We start from the raw sequence: 20,527 nt of genomic DNA, 5'->3' as shown, positions 1-20,527 counted from the left end.
CCTCCCCCTCTTCTCCAGCCTCCCCTGACCTGCCCTGCCGCTTTTATTTATTTTGGATTAGCCAGTTGCCCCCCACCGCCCCTGGTTCTCCCCTCCCCTGTCGTGTCTGCACCCCGCTCTCCTTGCCGCGCCCCCCTAGGACTCCCGAGAAGGCTTTTGTATTTGTGCATAGCTAGAGTGAGGGCGGAGGGGGCCTGTTACAGGCCGCAGCCACAACCCTGGTTTTTTATTCCGATTTTCCCTCCTTTTCTCTTTCCTTTTTTTTTTTTTTTTTTTTTAAAAAAACCGTTTTTTAGGTTGTGAATGTGAAGCCCCAGGCCGCAGGGGGCAAGGGGCCAGGTGCCCCCCCCACCAGCTGAGAACAAAATGTCTATGTGGGTGCGGGCCCCTGGCCAGCTCCCTCCAGCCCTGGAGAGGAGGACAGGGCTGCGTAGGCCAGGCCCAGCCCCTGGAACCATCCCGTCCTGTATCATATGTAAATACTGTGAGGTGAAGCCCACACCCCTCTCTAAGACCCCTTGGGGATGAGGGCATCGCCTCACCCCACCTGGCAAAGGTCTCCCCTCCACCGTGTTTCTCTACCTTCCTCAGACACCGTTACTGTAAGCTTGCAGGCCTCAACTGTGGCCGAGTCAGGCCTGCTCTCTCAGGCCCTAGGGGTCAAGGCCTTGGGCCCGCTCACCCCGAAAACCCAGTGTGGGAACGAGGGAAGAGAAGGGCTCACCTGGAGCCACTGCTGGAAAGGAATTAACTCTCCAAAGGTCTCCCCCTGCCCCCTACCTAGTCGGGCCTTCATGGTTTCTGCCCTGAGCCCCTCCGTAAGTGGGCATCGGGCGGGGGGGCACTTTGGGAAGGGGCGGACCCCAGGGGAAAGCAAAGGGCTTCTCAGGGAACCCCCAAATTCTCTCACTGAAGTTCCCCACCAGGATGGTCCCGTGGCCAGAGCCCCTTGGCTGCCCCAAGCCCCCCGAGCCCCCTTCAAAGGAAAAAGAGGCTCAGGTCGTGACTCTTCATGAACAGCGAGTGACCAGGCTGGCATGGCAGGGCTGAGGCCCCCCGCCATCGTCCCCCCTCTCTGTGTCCTCTCCCCCAGGTCTGAGGCTGGGGTCCTAAGCTCCCTTCCCCATTATAGTCCCTGCCTGTGGAAACCCCCTTTGGAGAGTTAATTGTCTGTGTGAGGTGCTTAACCTATTAGCCCTGAGAACACAAAGCAATAATCTTTGTTACCGAGATGCGCGGCTGTTTGTGTTTTTTTGTTTTTTTTTTTTCGTTGTTTTTTAAATGTTTCCTAATAAAAGAGAAGCTGCATTTTATTGGTTTTTATTTTTAATTTTCTATACATTTGAGCTGAGTCATAAAAGACTTAGCTTCCCTCTCCTCCCCTTCCTGTGATTCCCCCACCCCACTGGGCCCATCCATGGGCTCAGGGCCCTGGAATTCCGTTTTCTGATTTGTTTGGGAAATTTTTTAAAAAGATGTTACACGGTGTTTCGAAGCCAGCAAGTTACCACCCTCCGGTGTCTCTTCTCTCCACATCTGTAACTTCTTTTTCCAGGTTTTATTTTCAGTTTTAAATTCCTAATAAATTATTTGAAAACGGGCCTAAGCTTGTGAGTGTCTTGCATGTCTCTGTGCGTTCAGGTCTAGGTACCCCAGCGATACCCTGTTTTCCCTTCACTTCTCCTATTTTCCTCCTGGAATAATCTTCACCTTCCACTCGACCCAGCTCCCATCTCCAACTTCTTCATCAGCCTCAAAAGCTTAGTGTTGATGATGAGATACCACTTCACACCCATTAGGATGGCCATCATCAAAAAAACAGAAAATAACAAATGTTGGTGAGGATGTGGAGAAATTGGAACCCCTGTGCCTTGCTAGTAGGAATGTAAAATGGCACAGCTACTATGGAAGACAGTTTGGTGGTTCTTCAAAAAGCTAAACATTGAATTACGATCCAACAATTCCATTCCTGGGTATACACCCAAAGGAGTTGAAAGCAGGGACTCAGACACTTGTACACCAATGTTCATAGCAGCATCATGCACAAGAGCCAAAAGGTGGAAAACAATCCAAGTATCCATCAACAGATGAAATGGATAAACATGGTCTTTCCATACAGTGGAATATTATTCAGCCATAAAAAGGAATGAAGTACTGATACGTGCTACAACATGGATGAACCTTGAAGAATTATGCTAAATGAAAGAAGCCAGACACAAAAGGACAAATACTGTATGATTCCACACATTTGAGGTACCTAGAACTGGCAAATTCATAGAGACAGAATGGGAGGAGGGAGTTATGCCTTAGTGGTTACAGAGTTTCTGTTTGGGATAATGAAAATGTTTTACAAGTAGGTAGTGCATAACATTGTGAATATAATTAATGCCGCTGATTGTACACTGAAAAGTAGCAAATTGGTGAGGGGCTGTAAAAAAGTGGTACATTTTGTTATGTACATTTTACCACTTTTTTTTTTAAGCTTAGCATCGGACCCCTTCCTCTGGTTTGCCTTTAACTCAGAGAATCCTAAGAGGGTAAGGTGGGAAAAGCAGCTCAGGTGGAGGTGGGTATCGCCAAATGGTTAGATGTGGGGTTTCCAACACCTGGCTCCTCCCCTTCTTCTCTGAGCTTCCTCTGCCTCTCTGAGCCTCAATTTCCTCATCTATTAAAGGGAATGATAAAGAAGCCAGACATAGAAGGCCATGTATTATAAGATTCCATTTATATGAAATATCCAGGAGCCACAGAGTTAGAAAACAGATTTGTTGGGGCTGGAGGGAGGGAGGCAATGGGGAGTAAATGCTTAATGGTTAAGGGATTTCCTCTGGGGTGATGGAAATATTTTGGAACTAGAGGCGGTGGTGGCACGACATTGTGGATGTGCTAAAAAGCCACTGAATGGCTCATTTTTTTTTAAATTATTAATTTATTTTACTTATTTATTTTTTTTTGCGGTACGCAGGCCTCTCACTGTTGTAGCCTCTCCCGCCGCGGAGCACAGGCTCCAGACGCGCAGGCTCAGCGGCCATGGCTCACGCGTCCAGCCGCTCCGCGGCATGTGGGATCTTCCCGGATCAGGGCACGAACCCGTGTCTCCGGCATCGGCAGGCGGACCCTCAAGCACTGCGCCACCAGGGAAGCCCCTTAATTAATTTATTTTTGGCTGGGTTGGCTCTTCGTTGCTGCGCGTGGGCTTTCTCTAGTTGCGGCAAGCGTGGGCTACTCTTCGTTACGCTGTGCGGGCTTCTCATTGCGGTGGCTTCTCTTGTTACACAGCACGGGACTCTAGGCACGCGGGCTTCAACAGGTGTGGCTCGCGGGCTCTAGAGCGCAGGCTCAGTAGTTGTGGCGCACCGGCTTAGTTACTTCGCGGCATGTGGTATCTTCCTGGAGTAGGGCTTGAACCTGTGTCCCCTGCGTTGGCAGGTGGATTCTTAACCACTGCACCACCAGGGAGGTCCCAATTGCTCACTTTTAAATGGTTATTTTTATGTTATGGGGATTTCACCTCAAAAAATTTAAAAAGAGAACCATAAGAGTATCTTGGGTGGTTGTTAATTAAACGGGGAGGGCTGACAGGATCTAACACCAGGCAAGGCACAAAGTAACTGGTTGGTAAACGGTAGCTGCTATTAATCCCAGGCTGCCCCAGGTGCCTGGAAATGCATAATTGGGGCTCAGCAATGGCCGCCCCCTCCCGAGTGGGACTGACAGCTGCGGTTCACACATTGCGGTTCCCTTAGTGTCTACTGTGCACAAGTCACTCGTAGGCACTGAGAGGGTGACCAACTTGTCCTGCTTTGCTGGGGACTTTTCTGGTTTGAAAACAGGAAGCGCTGTATCCCAAGAACCCTTCCGTCCCTGGAAGAAAAACAGAACGATTAGTCACCTGAAGGCAATGACTTCATTTGGGTTTGTAGCAGGGCGTCAAGTTCTGCTGAGATCTGAAAGAAGAGTAAGAATTGACTAGGCAAGGCTGGGGGCGGGAGGGGGTGGAGGAGCATACCAGGAGGAGAGACCAGCAGGGGCAAAAGCCTTGAAATGGGAGGAAGCATGAGAACGTCAATCAAGGAGCTGAGAGAAGGTCCATTGCGTCTAGAGAAGAGGGTATCCCACCCCACTACAGGCCAGGAGGTAGGTAGGGGCAGAGCAGACTGGGCCTCTAGGCTGCTTTTGTTTCTTATATAAGAGCAGCTGGGAAGGTGTGAAGGGTTTTAGCCAACAGGGTGGGAGAGTGATGACATGATGTAATCAGGTTTGCATTTGAAAAGGTCATTAGCCTATACAATAGGGAACAGATTTGAGATTGTGGAGGGGAGTATAGAGACACTAAGGAGACTGCTGCAACCATCTAGGCAAGAGATGCTGGGGCAAGGACCAGGGTGTTGGAAGTTGGAAGAAGGGTGTGGCTTGAGAGCTGGACTTGGGGTGGGACTGGATGGGGAAAGCGGTGAGGAGAGGGAGTATTGGGGAGAGTTCCTGGGTTTCTGAAGACCTGGACTCTGAAAAAGGTCAGTTTCCTCGGTGGTTGTGCTCAGTTTGAGAAATATTCTCAGCTGAGCTCAGATGCAACTGGAGACAGAGATGGTGTGATAAGAGGAGGGATGAGAATAAGCCCCTTAGGATGACTCCAGCCAAATTGAACCTAGACCAGTGTTACCCAAAGCCTTCTGGGAACCTCCCAACAGCCACATACTGGGCTCAGTGCCGGACTAAGAGTCAGGAACATGTTGGTTCAAATCCTATCTCCACCACTTTCCAGCTGTGTGACTTTGAGTAAGTTACTTAAGCTCTCTGAAACTGTTTCATCATCTGTAAAAAGGGGAAGATGATGACAACAATAACTATGCCAGAAGATGGTTGTTAGGCTGAAAAACAACATGACACTCTTAGCACAGGGCTGAGCACATAGACGCACTCAGCAAATGGTAGCTGGTAGCTGCTTTGGGGAATCAGGAGCCGTGTCCCAGGGGCTGAGCAGGTGTGACCTTGCTGGAGTGTGGGTACGTTGTCACCTGAAGGAGTCAAGAAGCTATACTTAGCTTCTTTCCACTGGAGAGTGTGTTTTTCCCAGTCTGGGAGAAGATGTACCATACACACCTGTGCATGGGGCAGCAGTGGGTCACGGTACAGAGTATAGCGGCCTGGTGGGCTACTCAGTGACCTGCCAGGTCCATTCCTCTGCCACCTCTGTGTCTCCTGCAGAGGTTTGGATTGTAACATTTAGCACATCTCTTTCCAGGGGGAGAGGGTTCCAGTAGTGGTCTGACCCCTCTCCCACCAGGTGCTTTGCCTAAGCCCGGGCATAAGTCGCACATGGGAATTTGTCCAGCCTGCCCTTGTGGAAGGCCTCTAGCTGGCTGGGGGACGGGGAGAGAAGGAGGGAAGCAGGCAGGACTAAACCTCCTTCTGCTCCAGGGGCCTTTGGCACTCCCACCTGGTACTACAATTCCCTGTCATGGGGTGATATTGTGGTATCATAAGCAGCAGATCCAACTCACATCTTGGTCCTGCTGTGTGATATTGGGGCAGTCACTTAACCTCTCTGAGCCTCCATCATCTCTGTAAAGTGGAGTTTGTCATTGGACCTACCTCAGAGGTCTATGCCAGGTTCTTAGCATGCGACCTGGACTAGTTAGCGGTCAGTAAATGGTAGTTAATACTATTAGCCTTAGAGGACTTTGTAGCACCAGCTACTCCTCCTTCCTCAGACCACCCCCAACAGGAGCAGTGCCTGTTCCTCTGTTTTGTTCTCACCCCAAAGAACCCCACATAAGAGGAACTTAGCATTTTGCTGGCCATGCCTCCCCTTTCCTTGGGCAGCCTTCACTCATTCTGGGGGCTGAAGAGGCAGAACCATTTGTCAGACTGATGTTGGGTCCCAAGCTAACCCTGTTCTTTCTCCAGAAGCTCTCACAGGCCTCCTCCCCACACCTCTGGGCCGGCACTGGGACAGGTGCTATGCTATCCTGAGCAGCGTTGTCCAATAGAACCTTCTGTGATGACGGAGACATTCTATATTTGCACTGTCCAAAACAACAGCCCCTGGCTATATGTAGCTATTGAACACTGGAAATGTGGCTGGTGGGACCAAGAAACTGATTTTCAATATTATTTGATAGTAATTAATTTAAATAGCTACTTGTGGCTAATGGCTACCATATTGGACAGTTGTAGAATGTCTACAGGCAAGTATGAAGAGACAGGTAGCATGAACCCTGGGTCAAATAGGGTCTGAGTCAGGCCCAAGCAGATAAATCACTTCCCCTTTCTGGGCCTCAGTTTCCCCCATCTGCTTACTAAACGTTGTTTCAGTGTTACCGCATTAGCTGAAGGACGTTTCCTGGGGCTCCTGGATTTGGGATGAAACAGGGAAGCCCTTCCAGATGGATTTCTTCTTTCTTGGCTCCAGTGCATGCTCAAGGGAAAAGTACAGAGAGCTGGAATCGTGGGGTGCGTGCGTAAGCAGAGGTCACAGGGTCAGAATTACCGATTCTGCTCTGACTCACACACGACATAACCTAACATAACCTCACCCAAGGCGGAGGGAAGTGGCTCAGTGGGAAGAGGCAGGTGTGCATTCAAGTCTTGGCATGGCCATTTCCAGCTCCACCCCAGGCTGAACCTCATCTAGCAGTTCTCATCTGGAAAGTGTCCTCATCTGGAAAGTGCCCCAAGATGCATCCCAAGACAAGAGATGATCAAACCTAACACAGCCATTGGATGAAAATGACACTTTACCTCTGTGATCTTCCTTCCCCAAACCCATTAACCAATCCCCAGTCTTATCATGAGAAAAACATCAGACAAGTTCCAATAGAGGGGCATCCTATGATACACCTGACCAGTAACCCTCCAAACTCCCCAGGTCCTCAACAGCAGGCAGTCTGAGAAATTGCCATGGCCCAGAGGGGCCTAAAGAGACAACTTAATATAATGTGCTATCTTGGATTGGATCCTGGAACATAACAAGAACAGGTGGTAAAAACGAAGGAAATTGGGCTTCCCTCGTGGCGCAGTGGTTAAGAATCTGCCTGCCAATGCAGGGGACAGGGGTTCAAGCCCTGGTCTGGGAAGATCCCACATTGCCATGGAGCAACTACGCCCGTGCGCCACAACTACTGAGCCTGCTCTCTAGAGCCTGCAAGCCCCAACAACTGAGCCTGCGTGCCACATCTATCGAAGCCCGCGCGCCTAGGGCCTGTGCTCCACAACAAGAGAAGCCACCGCAATGAGGAGCCCGCGCACCACAACTAGAGAAAGCCCGCACGCAGCAACGAAGACCCAACACAGCCAAAAGTAAAAATAAATAAAATAAATTCATATTAAAAAAAACTAAGGAAATCTGAATGAGCTATGGACCTCAGTTTATTATCATTATTTTCGATAATGATAATATATCAATATTGATAATATATCAATATTATTGATATTGATAATATTATTGATAATATATATTGATAATATATCAATAACATAATCATAACAAAGTACCATACTAATGTAAGATATTAATAACAGGTGAAACTATAGGTGAGGCTGTGGCAGGGTGGGGGCAGGTGGCAGGAGAGCATGAGGGAATTCTCTGCTCAAGAAAGATAAGTAAATGAATAGACAAATAAATGAAAATAAAACAATAGGGTCTCCGTAACTCACAGGGTTGTTGCAGAGATCACATAAGAACCAAATGGGAGAGCACCAAGTAAACCAATTATAAAATATTGTATATTATGTGAAATATCCAGAATAGGTAAATCTATAGAAACAGAAAGCAGATTGGTGGTTGCTGAGGGCTGGGGGAAGGTGACTGCTAATGAGGACAGGGTTTCCTTTGGGGAGAATGAAAATCTACTAGAGTTAGGTAGAGATGGTCATTGCACAACTCTGTGAATGTACTACATGCCACTGAATTGTTCACTTTAAAAATAAAATGGAGGACTTCCCTGGCAGTCCTGTGGTTATGACTCCCTCTGCGCTCCCACTGCAGAGGACGTGGGTTCGATTCCTGGTCGGAGAACTAAGATCCCACGTGCCGCGCAGCCAAATAAATAAATAAAATTTTAAAATAAAATGGTTAAGATTATAATAAATAACTATATAAATAAATAATAATAAAGTCTTACAATGTGAATTTCACCTAAAAATGTTATTTAGACCTTTGATATGACAATTCTAAAACCCTTTTTATTCTACAAGTCAGATCCAAGCCTTTAGAATTCCAAAGCCCAGAGTTTTCTTACAAGCCCACTGTGGGGAATGGGGAGAGGGGAGTGGTATTGATGTAGTGGGGAAAAAATTAAGTGTGTGCCTTAGAGTCAGACATACCTAAGTTTGAGCCCCTGCTTTGCCATTTGCTAGCTGTGTGACCTGAGGCAAGTTGCTTCACCTTTCCGAACCTGTTTCCTCATCAGCAAAGTGCATAATTGACGGGAACCATTCAACGAGACCCACAGCCCAGATTCAAGCACGTGAGAGGACATGGAGGCAACCGTCGCTTCCTTCCCATCCGCCTTCTCCCAGTTGTTCAATGGAGTTGACAGCTTAGCCACACACACACACACACACACACACACACACAAATGATGAAGCTGGGCTGAGTGCAAAGGGGTGGGTGTGAGGGTCGAGATTCCAAGATGTGCACCTCCAGAAATAATCCCTTTCGTTCAAAAGCACTGATGACAAATATGTACACTACTTCCAATGCCCCGCAGCTGCCAGGGCTTGCTTGTTGTTCAGGATTATTTCTGCAACAGACAGACTCAAGGCCAATCCAGAGTCAACAGGGAGCAAAGCAAACACTACAGTCTTATCTTGGGGCGGTGGGGCAGCTATAAGAAGGGAGGCCATAATGACATCAGTCTCTTGTGCACCAACTGACAACAGGATGAAACTCCTCGTGTTGGCTGCTCTGCTCACAGGTAGGCGAGTCCCCCCAGCTCCACCCTTTCCTGAGCTGAGATCTCTCTCCTCTGCAATGGGGGCCACAGGTCACAAGGCTGGCCAGACCTGGAGTCTTTTTCAGGTGGGGCTCAGTGTGGGGCTTAAGAGGTCCCATACTGGGGTCCCCTCAAATCCCCCCGCAGCTGGCGCCCTTTCAACCTTCAGGTCTGAACTCAGATGACCCATCTCAGAAAGGCTTACCCCTTCCATCCAAGCTAAGAGAGCCCCCTCTGCTTTCCCCCTACCATATGGCCTCAGTATTAGGTCTTCTCAGCACCTGTCTTTGCCTGCAGTGTGTCTGTTGTTGATTCATTTCTTTCTTTATCCCACACCCACACCTAAGCATGGGCTCCATGGGAGCAGGAATAGTGCTGTTTGCACTATTTATTGAATGAACTAATAGAATCAGAATTCCCTAGAATTCAAATCCCACCCCATTCAGCCATTGTTCATTCATTCACTCAACATCTATGGTATTACAGCCTCTAAGGCATCAGGCTCAGGGTCGAGACTGGGGACTCAGAGATGAACGAGCCACGCTCCCCGTCCGAGGAGCACGCACGCCCGCACACACACACACACACACACACACGAGCAGTAGCTTTGTGCAGGTCTGGCCTCTGCAAAGAGCAGAGCTGGCTGGATCAGAGAGAAAGAAAGTGGAGGGAAGTAGAAGGGGGTGTCTGGAGATGGGTCAAGGTAGCCAGGCCACTCCCGTCTGAGCAGGATCCAGGCTCTGCTCCTGGACACAGCCTCTGTGGGCTGCCACCGTGGAGGCTGCTCTTGGGGAAGAACGACAAGCTGCTGCCCTTCCTTCACCCTGGAGCTTAAGCACATGGCGCGGCTACAGTGTCCACAGCAGATCAAGCACAGGAAGGGCCTGGTATGGGGCAAAGAGATGACACTGATGGCCGATTGGACAGTATCCCCAAATCATTTAGTGCCATCTTCTCTTTAGGGCACCAAATTTCACAGGCAGGGCTCTACACAGGAGGTAAAGAGATCCTGCTTCCAAGTTGGCTGTTCCAAGCCTTGTGCTTGATTTGGGCAAACACTCAGTTAGAGGCTGACTTTGAAAACTTACTTAATAGATAATTATTGAGTATGTACTATGTGCCAGGCACTTTAAAAAATTCACATATTGGGACTTCTCTGGTGGCGCAGTGGTTAAGAATCTGCCTGCCAATGCAGGGGACATGGGTTTGAGCTCTGGTCCGGGAAGGTCCCACATGCTGCGGAACAACTAAGCCAAATAAATAAGTAAATAAATAATTACTTTTAAAAAAATCACATATTGATGATTTCATTCATGTAACTCTTCATATATTTATTGAGTGCTTCCTTTGTGTCAGGCCCTGGGGAATAAAATCCATGAGGTCTGTCCTTGAGGAGTTTATGGTCCTATGAGAGGGAGGCATTAAATAGAGGGATACAGATTGTTCGAGGTACTATAAAGAACATGAAGAAAAGTGGTAGCAGAGGAGCCACTGAGCTTGGGTGGTCAAAGCGCCTCTTTGAAGAGGTAGCATTTAAACCAAGATGTTCCAGCCTTTTGAAAAGTGAGCTGACCAGTGTGCCGGGCAGAGGGAAGAGGAGGTGCGTGGGTCCCGGGGCAGAAAAGAGGTTGTCCTGTTTCCTGTTGAGAACAGAGGCCACACAGGCCTCTCACTGTTCCTTACATTCCTGCCCCCACAACCCTGTCATTCCCCCACCCAACCCTCCGTTTAGATTCCCCTGCCCTACACCAATTTTTCCACCTTCTAAAATAATATCTGATTTCCTTATTTATTACTTTTATTGCTTATTGTTTTTCTCCCCAACTAGGACATAAACTCAATGAGGTTATAGATTTTTTAATTTGCTCAATGATGTATCTCCAGCTCCCAGGACAGTGACTAGCTCATAGTAGGTGCTCAATAAATATTTGCTGGATAAATAACAGGGATAGTTTTAAACTATCATATGTTCACACCAAAACTAGTACACAAATGTTCATAGCAGCATTATTCATAATAGCCAAGGACCTCTCTGGCGGTCCAGTAGTTAAGACTCCGTGCTTGCAATGCTGGGGGCACGGGTTCAATCCCTGGTTTGGAGAGCTAAGATCCCAAAAGCTGCGTGGTGTGGCCAAAAATAAATAAACATAATAGCCAAAGAGTAGAAACAACCCAAATGTCCATCAAGTGATGAATAGCTAAAAAAAAAAAGTGGTCTATCTATACAGTGGAACATTATTCAGCCATAAAATGGAATGAAGTACTGATACATGTTATAACAAGCATGAACCTCAAATCATTATGTGAAGTGAAAGAAGCCAGTCACAAAAGGCCATATATTGTATGATTCCATTTATACAAAGCGTTCAGCATAGGGAAATCCATAGAAACTGAAAGCAGATTAGTGGTTGCCAGAAGGGAGGGGGGAAAGGGGAGCGATTGTTAATGGGTACTGGGTATTCTTTTGGGGGTGATGAAAATGTTCTGGAATTAGTAGGGATCGTTGCACAATTCTGTGAATATTAAAAACCACTGAATTGTATACTTTGGTTAAAATGGTGAGTTTTATGTTTTGTGAGTTGTTAAGAAAATTCCTATTCACTTTACCAGGTTCCTGTATCCAGCTCTTTTCAGGGTAGGCAGCTGGCCGGGGTCACGGGGACGGCGCGGGGTCTAAGAGAGCAAGCAGGCAGTGGGATCCCTGGGGCGCCGGCAGCCAACCAGGACGTATTCGAACTCTGTGTCTTCCTGCAGTGGGCGCTGCCCAGAGCGGCATCAGCCCGCGGGCGTTATGGCAGTTCCACGGCATGATCAAGTGCGCGATCCCCGGCAGTGACCCCTTGCTGGATTTCAACAACTATGGCTGCTATTGTGGCCTGGGTGGATCAGGGACCCCTGTGGATGAACTGGACATGTGAGTTGATCTGCCGGGAGAGTATCCCTGGGATGGGGGGAGGGCACAAGCCAAAGATCTCACGAGGCACAGAAAGGAGATTTGCCTATTTGCTGAAGATAACACACGTTCACCTCATATAAACAAGCCTGAATCCAACGCTCTCCTCTATCGGGGATGGAAAGCGGAAAGTCGGGGATGTAAAGTAGTGGGTGCTGCTGCCCTCTAGTGGCTGGACTTTGCAACACAAAACATCACTGCAAGGGTTCAATCTCCTGAAGTGGTGAAACCCTCACTGCATCTTCAGAATATAGGCTTGTACTGTATTCCTGAAACCATTTTAAAATCGCCTTCAGTAAACTTGAGAAAATGACTTAATTTTTCAAGGACCAGTACCTCTCAGAGCAGGTCAGCTAAAACATCCCCACCTGTTCCCGAGGGGGCATGTTCAGGTAGACCTGCTGCCCTACCCCTGCTCCTGCCTCAGCTCTGTCCCTCCCCCTCTCCAGGTGCTGCCAGACACACGACAACTGCTACAGAGATGCCAAGAAACTAGACAGCTGTACATTCCTCTTGGACAATCCCTACACTGAAATCTACTCATACTCGTGTTCTAACACTGAGATCACCTGCAACAGTAGGTTTACCCCCTTGTTGGCTCAAAGGCCCTCAGTAGGCATGGGGAGAAATAATTGTAATGGTAGTCACCACTGATTGATCATTTTCTTGGTGCCGGGCAGTGTCTCCTTTAATCCTCGAAACAACCCTATGGGATAGGTGCTATATATTATCCCCATTTTGCAGATGAGGAAACTGAGGCTCAGAAGGCTGAGCTAATTGCCCAAGGGCACACAGCCCATAAATGGTGGTGTTTTGTTTTGTTTTTTACATAATTTTTAAAATTTTATTATCTTTGGCTGCATTGGGTCTTCGTTGCTGTGCGCAGGCTTTCTCTAGTTGCGGCAAGTGGGTGCTACTCTTCGTTGTGGTGCATGGGCTTCTCATTGCAGTGGCTTCTCTTGTTGCAGAGCACAGGCTCTAGGCACGCAGGCTTCAGTAGTTGTACCGCGCGGGCTCAGTAGTTGTGGCACATAGGCTCAGTAATTGTGGCTCCCGGGTTCTAGAGAGCAGGCTCAGTAGTTGTGGCGCATGGGCTTAGTTGCTCTGCGGCATGTGGGATCTTCCTGGACCAGGGCTCGAACCCGTGTCCCCTGCATTGGCAGGCAGATTCTTAACCACTGCACCATCAGCGGAGCCCCGGTGTTTGGTTTTTGCACATAGGTCTATATGACTCCAAAACCTCTGCTTTTAACTGCCATGCCATACTGCTTCATTGTTTCATAAAAAGAGCTAAGAATTAGCACATATCAGGTTTTCATCGCATGCCAGGTACTAGGCAAGGTGTGTATATGAGATAGGTTTTATTAAGCCCATTTTACAGTTTAGGAAGCTGAGGCTCAAAAATAGTCACTTGCCCCAAATCACACAACTTATGAGAGGTAGGGCCAACATTTGAACTCAGTTGCTTCTGATTTTAAAGGCTCTGGTCTTAACCACTAAGTTATGCAGCGCTCATGGTGAAATGTATCACTTCATGAAGGCAGTTCTGAAAAGCAGACAATTCAGAGAGGTGTAGGGTATTGTTGTGTGAGACCAGCATTCTGAATTTTCATTGCCCTTCATTTTGCACTCACAGATACATCCCACTTTTTAAAGAACGTACCAACAACACTGGAATAACCATAATCCAACTCCCCAAGTGCCAAGAAAAAAATTACCTGGCATCTCATCATCCTAAGAAATAAATGGTTTCATGCCTCTGTGTTCCTTTTCACCCTTATCTTTGGAATAAGGCTTGTGTCATTTTAACTTGGCTAGGCATGTGCCCATCACAAGTCCTTTGCTTCTTCTGCATGAAACGCTTCCCATCAGATATCTGATTGAGTCACTCCCTCTTTCTAGATCTTTCCTTAGATGTTGTTTTCTCAGTGAGGTCTTCCCTCGACATGTTCTTTTATTTATTTTTTGTTTTTTGGCCAGGCGCCACACCCGACCAGGGTTCGAACCCAGGCCCCCTGCAATGGAAGCTCGGGGTTCTAACCGCTGGACAGCCAGAGAATTCCCTCAACGTGTTCTTTTAAATTGCAAACACACTCCCTCCATCTCTCCAACATTATCGTTTTTCTCTCTGCTTTATTTTCTCCACAGAATTTCTGAATGGCTGATATATTTATGTTATTTCTTCATTTGCTATATCTCCAATAGAAAGTAGGATTCACAGGGACAGGGATGGTTGTCTGTTTTCTTCATTGCTGTATCCCCAGAATCTAGAGCAGAGTTTGGCATCCTGCTGGATGTAAATGTTTGATGAATGCACAGTCTAGATACAATCTTTCATTCTGCGTTTTCTCCCTTATCACCATGTTGTTGTTTATTTTTTTTGGCGGTATGCGGACCTCTCCCTGTTGTGGCCTCTCCCGTTGCGGAGCACAGGCTCCGGACGCGCAGGCCCAGCGGCCATGGCTCACAGGCCCAGCCGCTCCGTGGCATGTGGGATCTTCCCGGACCGGGGCACCAACCCGCGTCCCCTGCATTGGCAGGAGGACTCTCAACCACTGCGCCACCAGGGAAGCCCCCCTTATCACCATGTTATGACCATGTTTCCATACTGCTTCATAGTCTTCGTTGTTACTTCTTTCATCACTACATAAAATAGCTTACTTTGCTTACACAGTCTCCTGGTAACAGAGATTTTGGTTGTGCTCCATTTCAGAAAGCCAAATATATGGGAAATCATATTTTTGCACAGCAACTTGATCAGCAAGAGTTTCTTTCTATGGATTCTGGACTCCTTTACGAAGTTGATGAAAGCTATAGACACTCTCCCCAGGAGAAATACACACACACATTATTTTGCAAATATTTTTGCAAATAATTATTTTTAACTGCAACTGCCTTCTCCCCCCAAAAGCAGGTCAAGAAGCCTGCAGCAGATGTTTATCCACATGATTAACAATAACTTGCTACATACACACTATTATATATAAAATAGACAACAAGGACCTACTGTACAGCACAGTATATTCAATATATTCAATATCTTGTAATAACCTATAATGGAAAATAATCTGAAAAAGAATATATACATGTATAACTGCATCACTTTTGCTGTACACCTGAAGCTAACACAACATTGTAAATCAACTATACTTCAATAAAAAAATTAAAAGAAAAAAACAATAACTCACTAAATAATTATTTCATTATGTACACTTCATAATCTCGTTAAGCACTAATTTATGCTTTAATGGAGTGGGTGAGGAAAACATTCATGATTTTTAAGAGAAAGGAGCAGAGAGAAACAAAACCTTAATAATATTATTGAAGGTAAGCAGATACACATAATTAAATTATGGATAATAAAGCTGAAATTTATTTTATTTTTTTGCATTTTTTAACATCTTTATTGGGGTATAATTGCTTTACAATGTTGTGTTAGTTTCTGCTGTATAACAAAGTGAATCAGCTATATGTATACATATATCCCCATATCCCCTCCCTCTTGCATCTCCCTCCTACCCTCCCTATCCCAACCCCTCTAGGTGGTCACAGAGAACTGAGTTGATCTCCCTGTGCTTTGCAGCTGCTTCCCACTAGCTCTCTGTTTTACATTTGGTAGCGTATATATGTCCATGCCACTCTCTCACTTCGTCCCAGCTTACCCTTCCCCCTCCCCGTGTCCTCAAGTCCATTCTCTACATCTGTGTCTTTATTCCTGTCCTGCCCCTAGGTTCTTCAGGACACTTTTTTTTTCTTTTTTTTAGATTCCATATATATGTGTTAGCATATGGTATTTGTTTTTCTCTTTCTGAGTGACTTCACTCTGTATGGCAGACTCTAGGTCCATCCACCTCACTACAAATAACTCAATTTCGTTTCTTTTTATGGCTGAGTAATATTCCATTGTATGTATGTGCCACATCTTCTTTATCCATTCATCTGTCGATGGACACTTAGGTTGCTTCCATGTCCTGGCTATTGTAAATAGTGCTGCAATGAACATTGTGGTTCATGTCTCTTTTTGAATTATGGTTTTCTCAGGGTATATCCCCAGTAATGGGATTTCTGGGTCACATGGTAGTTCTATTTTTAGTTTTTTAAGGAACCTCCATACTGTTCTCCATAGTGGCTGTATCAATTTACATTCCCACCAACAGTGCAAGAGTGTCCCCTTTTCTCCACACCCTCTCCAGCATTTATTCTTTGTAGATTTTTTGATGATGGGCATTCTGACTGGTGTGAGGTGATACCTCATTGTAGTTTTGATTTGCATTTCTCTAATGATTGGTGATGTTGAGCATCCTTTCATGCGTTTGTTGGCAATCTGTATATCTTCTGTGGAGAAATGTCTATTTAGGTCTTCTGCCCGTTTTTGGATTGGGTTGTTTGTTTTTTTGATATTGAGCTGCATGTGCTGCTTGTATATTTTGGAGATTAATCCTTTGTCAGTTGCTTCATTTGCAAATATTTTCTCCCATTCTGAGCGTTGTCTTTTTGTCTTGTTTATGGTTTCCTTTGCTGTGCAAAAGCTTTTAAGTTTCATTAGGTCCCATTTGTTTATTTTGGTTTTTATTTCCATGAAATGTATTTTAAATGTTATTTTTGTTGTTTCTTTTGGTTACAAAAGTAAACAAGGTCAAAGTAATGTAATTTCAAATTCTACAGTAATGTATGTCATGGAAAGAAGAAGGCACCTATAATCCTAATACCCAAGATAACCAGTTAGATGTATTGCCCTTCAAATTTTTTTGGCATATACTATGTATTCTTTCCCTTTAATAAAATATCATGGAGGGGCTTCCCTGGTGGCGCAGTGATTGAAAGTCTGCCTGCTAATGCAGGGGACATGGGTTCGTGCCCCGGTCCGGGAAGATCCCACGTGCCGCGGAGCGGCTGGGCCCGTGAGCCATGGCCACTGAGCCTGTGCGTCTGGAGAGACCACAGCAGTAAGAGGCCCGCGTACTGCAAAAAAAAAAAAAAAAAAAAAATGCAGAAAAATATCATGGAAACATTTCCACATACAGACATAATTATTTTAAATGTCTATATAATATTGTATTTTAAGGACATTCTGTAATTTTTAAAATATGCACTTTAGAGAAATTGGCTTATGAAACTTCACTAAGTTGAAATGTACAATACTTTGCTGCCTTGAGTATATGTCGTAGTATTTTCCATATGGTTTGCAATTGCTTGCCTATGTTATCAGAGTTCTGTGGTTATATGGGTTTTAAAAGCAGTGAGTACATTTAGAGGTGTGAAATAGACAGAACTTTCCAAAAAGCAGCTATCACACATAGAATCACCAGATAAAACAGGCTGCCCAGTTAAATTTTATTTTCAGATAGACAAGAAATGATTTTTTTAGTCTGTGTCCCAAATATTACATTCATTGTTGATCTGAAATTCCAGTATTTTTATTTGCTTTATCTGTCAACCCTAAATTTGCACCAATGGAATGGCCACCAGATCATTTCAGTTAATTCTTCTTTCCCCTGGATTGTACAAAGCATGAACTGCCTTGGCTCAGTCCTCTGTTCTTGCCCTTTTCCAGGCAAAAACAATCCCTGTGAGGCCTTCATCTGCAACTGTGACCGCACTGCTGCCATGTGCTTCTCAAAGGTCCCGTACAACAAGAAGCACAAGAACCTGGACACCAAGAAGTACTGTAAGGGCTGAGTATCGTCCCAGGAAATTGTGATTCCCTACCTGCCCCATGGCTTTCACCTTACACCATGCCCTCCAATAAAGTACCTTGTTGAACGTCCTCCCATTTGGAGATTCTTTTATTCTCTATCTACTGAACACGACTAAATCACTTCCTGGTCCTTTGTGAGCATCATTCCTTCTAGCCTTGGAAGTTGAATTAGAGGGATATTTCTAGGAAGTACCATGAGACTTTAATAATGATTAACAACCAATGATAATTTACTCTGTGCCAGAACTGTGTGTCTCTAAATGTCCTGGACAGCCCTATAAGATTTTTTATTTATTTATTTATTTTTGGCTGTGTTGGGTCTTCATTGCTGCGCACGGGCGTTCTCTAGTTGCAGTGAGCAGGGGCTACTCAACGTTGCGGTGTGCGGGCCTCTCATTGTGGTGGCTTCTCTTGTTGCGGAGCATGGGCTCTAGGCATGCGGGCTTCAGTAGTTGTGGCACGTGGGCTCAGTAATTGTGGCTCGCAGGCTCAGTAGTTGTGGTACACGGGCTTAGTTGCTCCAAGGCATATGGGATCTTCCCGGACCAGGGCTCGAACCCATGTCCCCTGTCTTGGCAGGTGGATTCTTAACCACTGCGCCACCAGGGAAGTCCAGCCCTGTAAGATTTAGACACTATTAGCAAATCCTATTTTTCTAAGCTGAACTTCAATAGGCCAGGTCACTTGCCCACCAAGATTCATCTAGTAAGTAGCAAAGAAGGGATCTGAACCCAGCAAGTCCAACAGAACACACGCTCTTAACCATGACCCTGCCCTGCCTGAAGTGGTGGGCTCCTCAGTTTGAGCCAAATTATCACCCCCTTATTTCTCTGCCTCCATTTCCAACTGCGTTAAACATTTTTTCCTATAACTCCTTTCTAAACCCTTCAAAGCCTTCACCGCACTCTACAAGCTGATTTTTACACTGTAGTCATGAAATATAATTAACAATAACAGCTTCTACATCTTGAGCACCTACCACATATCACTGTGCTAAGGGCTTTCCGTGTCTCATCTCAGTAAGCATTCAAACCAGCTCTGTGAGATCGATGTTATTGCCCCCATTTTATGGATGAGGAACTAAAAACTCAGAGAAGTCACTTGCCTGAGATCACACAAATGGCAGAGTCAGGATTTGACCAGATCTGTCTGCTTGGCAATGCCTGAGTTCTTAACCACTAAGTCACTCGGCCAAGTTTCTCTACAAAGGTTTATGACTGCACTGGCACTGAAATTCACCAGAAAGAGTGGGGAGGGACACCGAGGGAACTGAATTGGAAAAGCAAAGAGATGAGAAAGGACAATGTGGACTATGAGAAGCCATCACTGAGCAGTTTTAAACCACTAGAGGCTGCTGGGTGTATGGTGGGCAGCAAAGGAGTGTGTGCAGATTTGTCTTTTGGCCCAGTTTCTCCTTCATTTCATTCATCCATTCAATGAATATTTATTGAATACTCTCTCTGGGCCAGACACAGTACAAAATGCTGAGGACACAATGTATTTGGGACTGGCCTGAAGACAATGATTTATTGTTAGTAGCTGCCTTCAGTTTTGTCTTCTCTGAAACTTTTTTTTCTTGCTGTCAAACTGGCATATGCTACATAACATATGCTATGCTCTATGCTCCAGACTGTGCCAAACATTTTGCACAATTACCTCATCATCCTCACAACAGCTCTATAGTATATACCTCCCCATTTTACAGATGAGCAAAGTGGCTCAAAAAGGCAAGTGATTTGTCAAAGGCCACCCTCTCATAGATGGGATAGCTGATATTGGAACTCAAACCTGGATAATTTAGAGGAAAAGTGCCATCACACCATGAATTTGCTGAAGGCAGAATGAGGTGTCTTAATCACTTTTGTATCCCTATCTGCCTGGTACTGTCCTTGATACATGTGGCAGTCAATAAATAATTGCTGAATGAAGTGTTGGTCATTAGCTCTCAGGACCTTTTTGCAGGCAAGAACGGGACTATTGTCAAATGCAAATTCATCAAACCTAGGTAGAATGGCTTTCTATACATACTGTGCTACAGTATGATTGCAAGGGATACACAATTAAGTTAGACCTGGCCTCAGCCTTCAAAGAACTGTAAAGGTTATAAACGTCTTTCTTCTATGAAAGGAAACTGCAAGCCCCTGTTTAGATGGAAGAAAAATAAGTTTCTTTTTCTTTTTTTTGGTTGCGTTGGGTCTTAGTTGTGGCATGCAAGCTCTTAGCTGCGGCATGCATGTGGGATCTAGTACTGGGCCAGGGATCAAACCCGGGCCCCTTGCATTGGGAGCCCTCAGAGTCTTAACCACTGCGCCACCAGGGAAGTCCTGAAAAATAAGATTTTAGGGAACTGTTGCTTATTCCTATTTTTATCGGTTGATAAACAACAAATAGAGAAAAGAGTCACCCAAGTACTCCAACTGGGCTCTAAAAATATCCTCTGACGTAAAAACCTACCTCTTTTTATCATCCCAAGTGTTGGGGAAGAGAGAACTAATTCCTTTAACGATCTTTAAAGAGCATCTGCGGGGTACTCACTACAGGAAACGGAATACGGGAAACACTGGTACAGTAGCTGGACCGAGAGTAATACAATGTCTGGATTACGTACATCCCAGAAGCCACAGCATCTTCACAGTGCTTAGCACATCACACACGCTCATTAAATAATTGTTCAACGAGGGTAGAGCGTCGCGCAACGATTTTCCGCAGGCGAGGAAAAACCGCGTTGCCGTATTTACCTTTTCGGGTCACGTGACCGTGCGCGCCCAATCCTGTCAATCCGTTGGCCACACCCCAGGGACGGAGGATTATGGAGTAGGAAATGTGATTGGGTATCTTTTGGGCACGTGGCTCTCGGTTCCTCTTTTCTATTGGTGAACAGCGGCCCAGTCCCCAGCCTACCTCCGCGCCTCCCAGACTCAGGCCCCGCCCCTCTCG

General features: G+C 45.9%; 1 protein-coding gene across 1 annotated transcript; it reads left to right on the top strand.

The window, feature by feature from the left end:
• Nucleotides 1-8,801: 8,801 nt before the first annotated feature.
• Nucleotides 8,802-17,898, top strand: PLA2G1B (phospholipase A2 group IB). The gene is made up of 4 exons (XM_024741546.1): nt 8,802-8,921; nt 11,694-11,853; nt 12,342-12,469; nt 17,447-17,898. The coding sequence occupies exons 1-4, from the start codon at nt 8,852-8,854 to the stop codon at nt 17,569-17,571; spliced, it is 483 nt and encodes a 160-aa protein (XP_024597314.1). The 5' UTR covers nt 8,802-8,851; the 3' UTR covers nt 17,572-17,898.
• Nucleotides 17,899-20,527: the final 2,629 nt, after the last annotated feature.

The sequence above is a fragment of the Neophocaena asiaeorientalis genome, unplaced genomic scaffold (assembly GCF_003031525.2).
Source record: "Neophocaena asiaeorientalis asiaeorientalis breed wild unplaced genomic scaffold, Neophocaena_asiaeorientalis_V1.1 scaffold648, whole genome shotgun sequence".
Taxonomy (NCBI): domain Eukaryota; kingdom Metazoa; phylum Chordata; class Mammalia; order Artiodactyla; family Phocoenidae; genus Neophocaena; species Neophocaena asiaeorientalis.
This window is presented reverse-complemented; position numbering and strand designations above follow the sequence as displayed.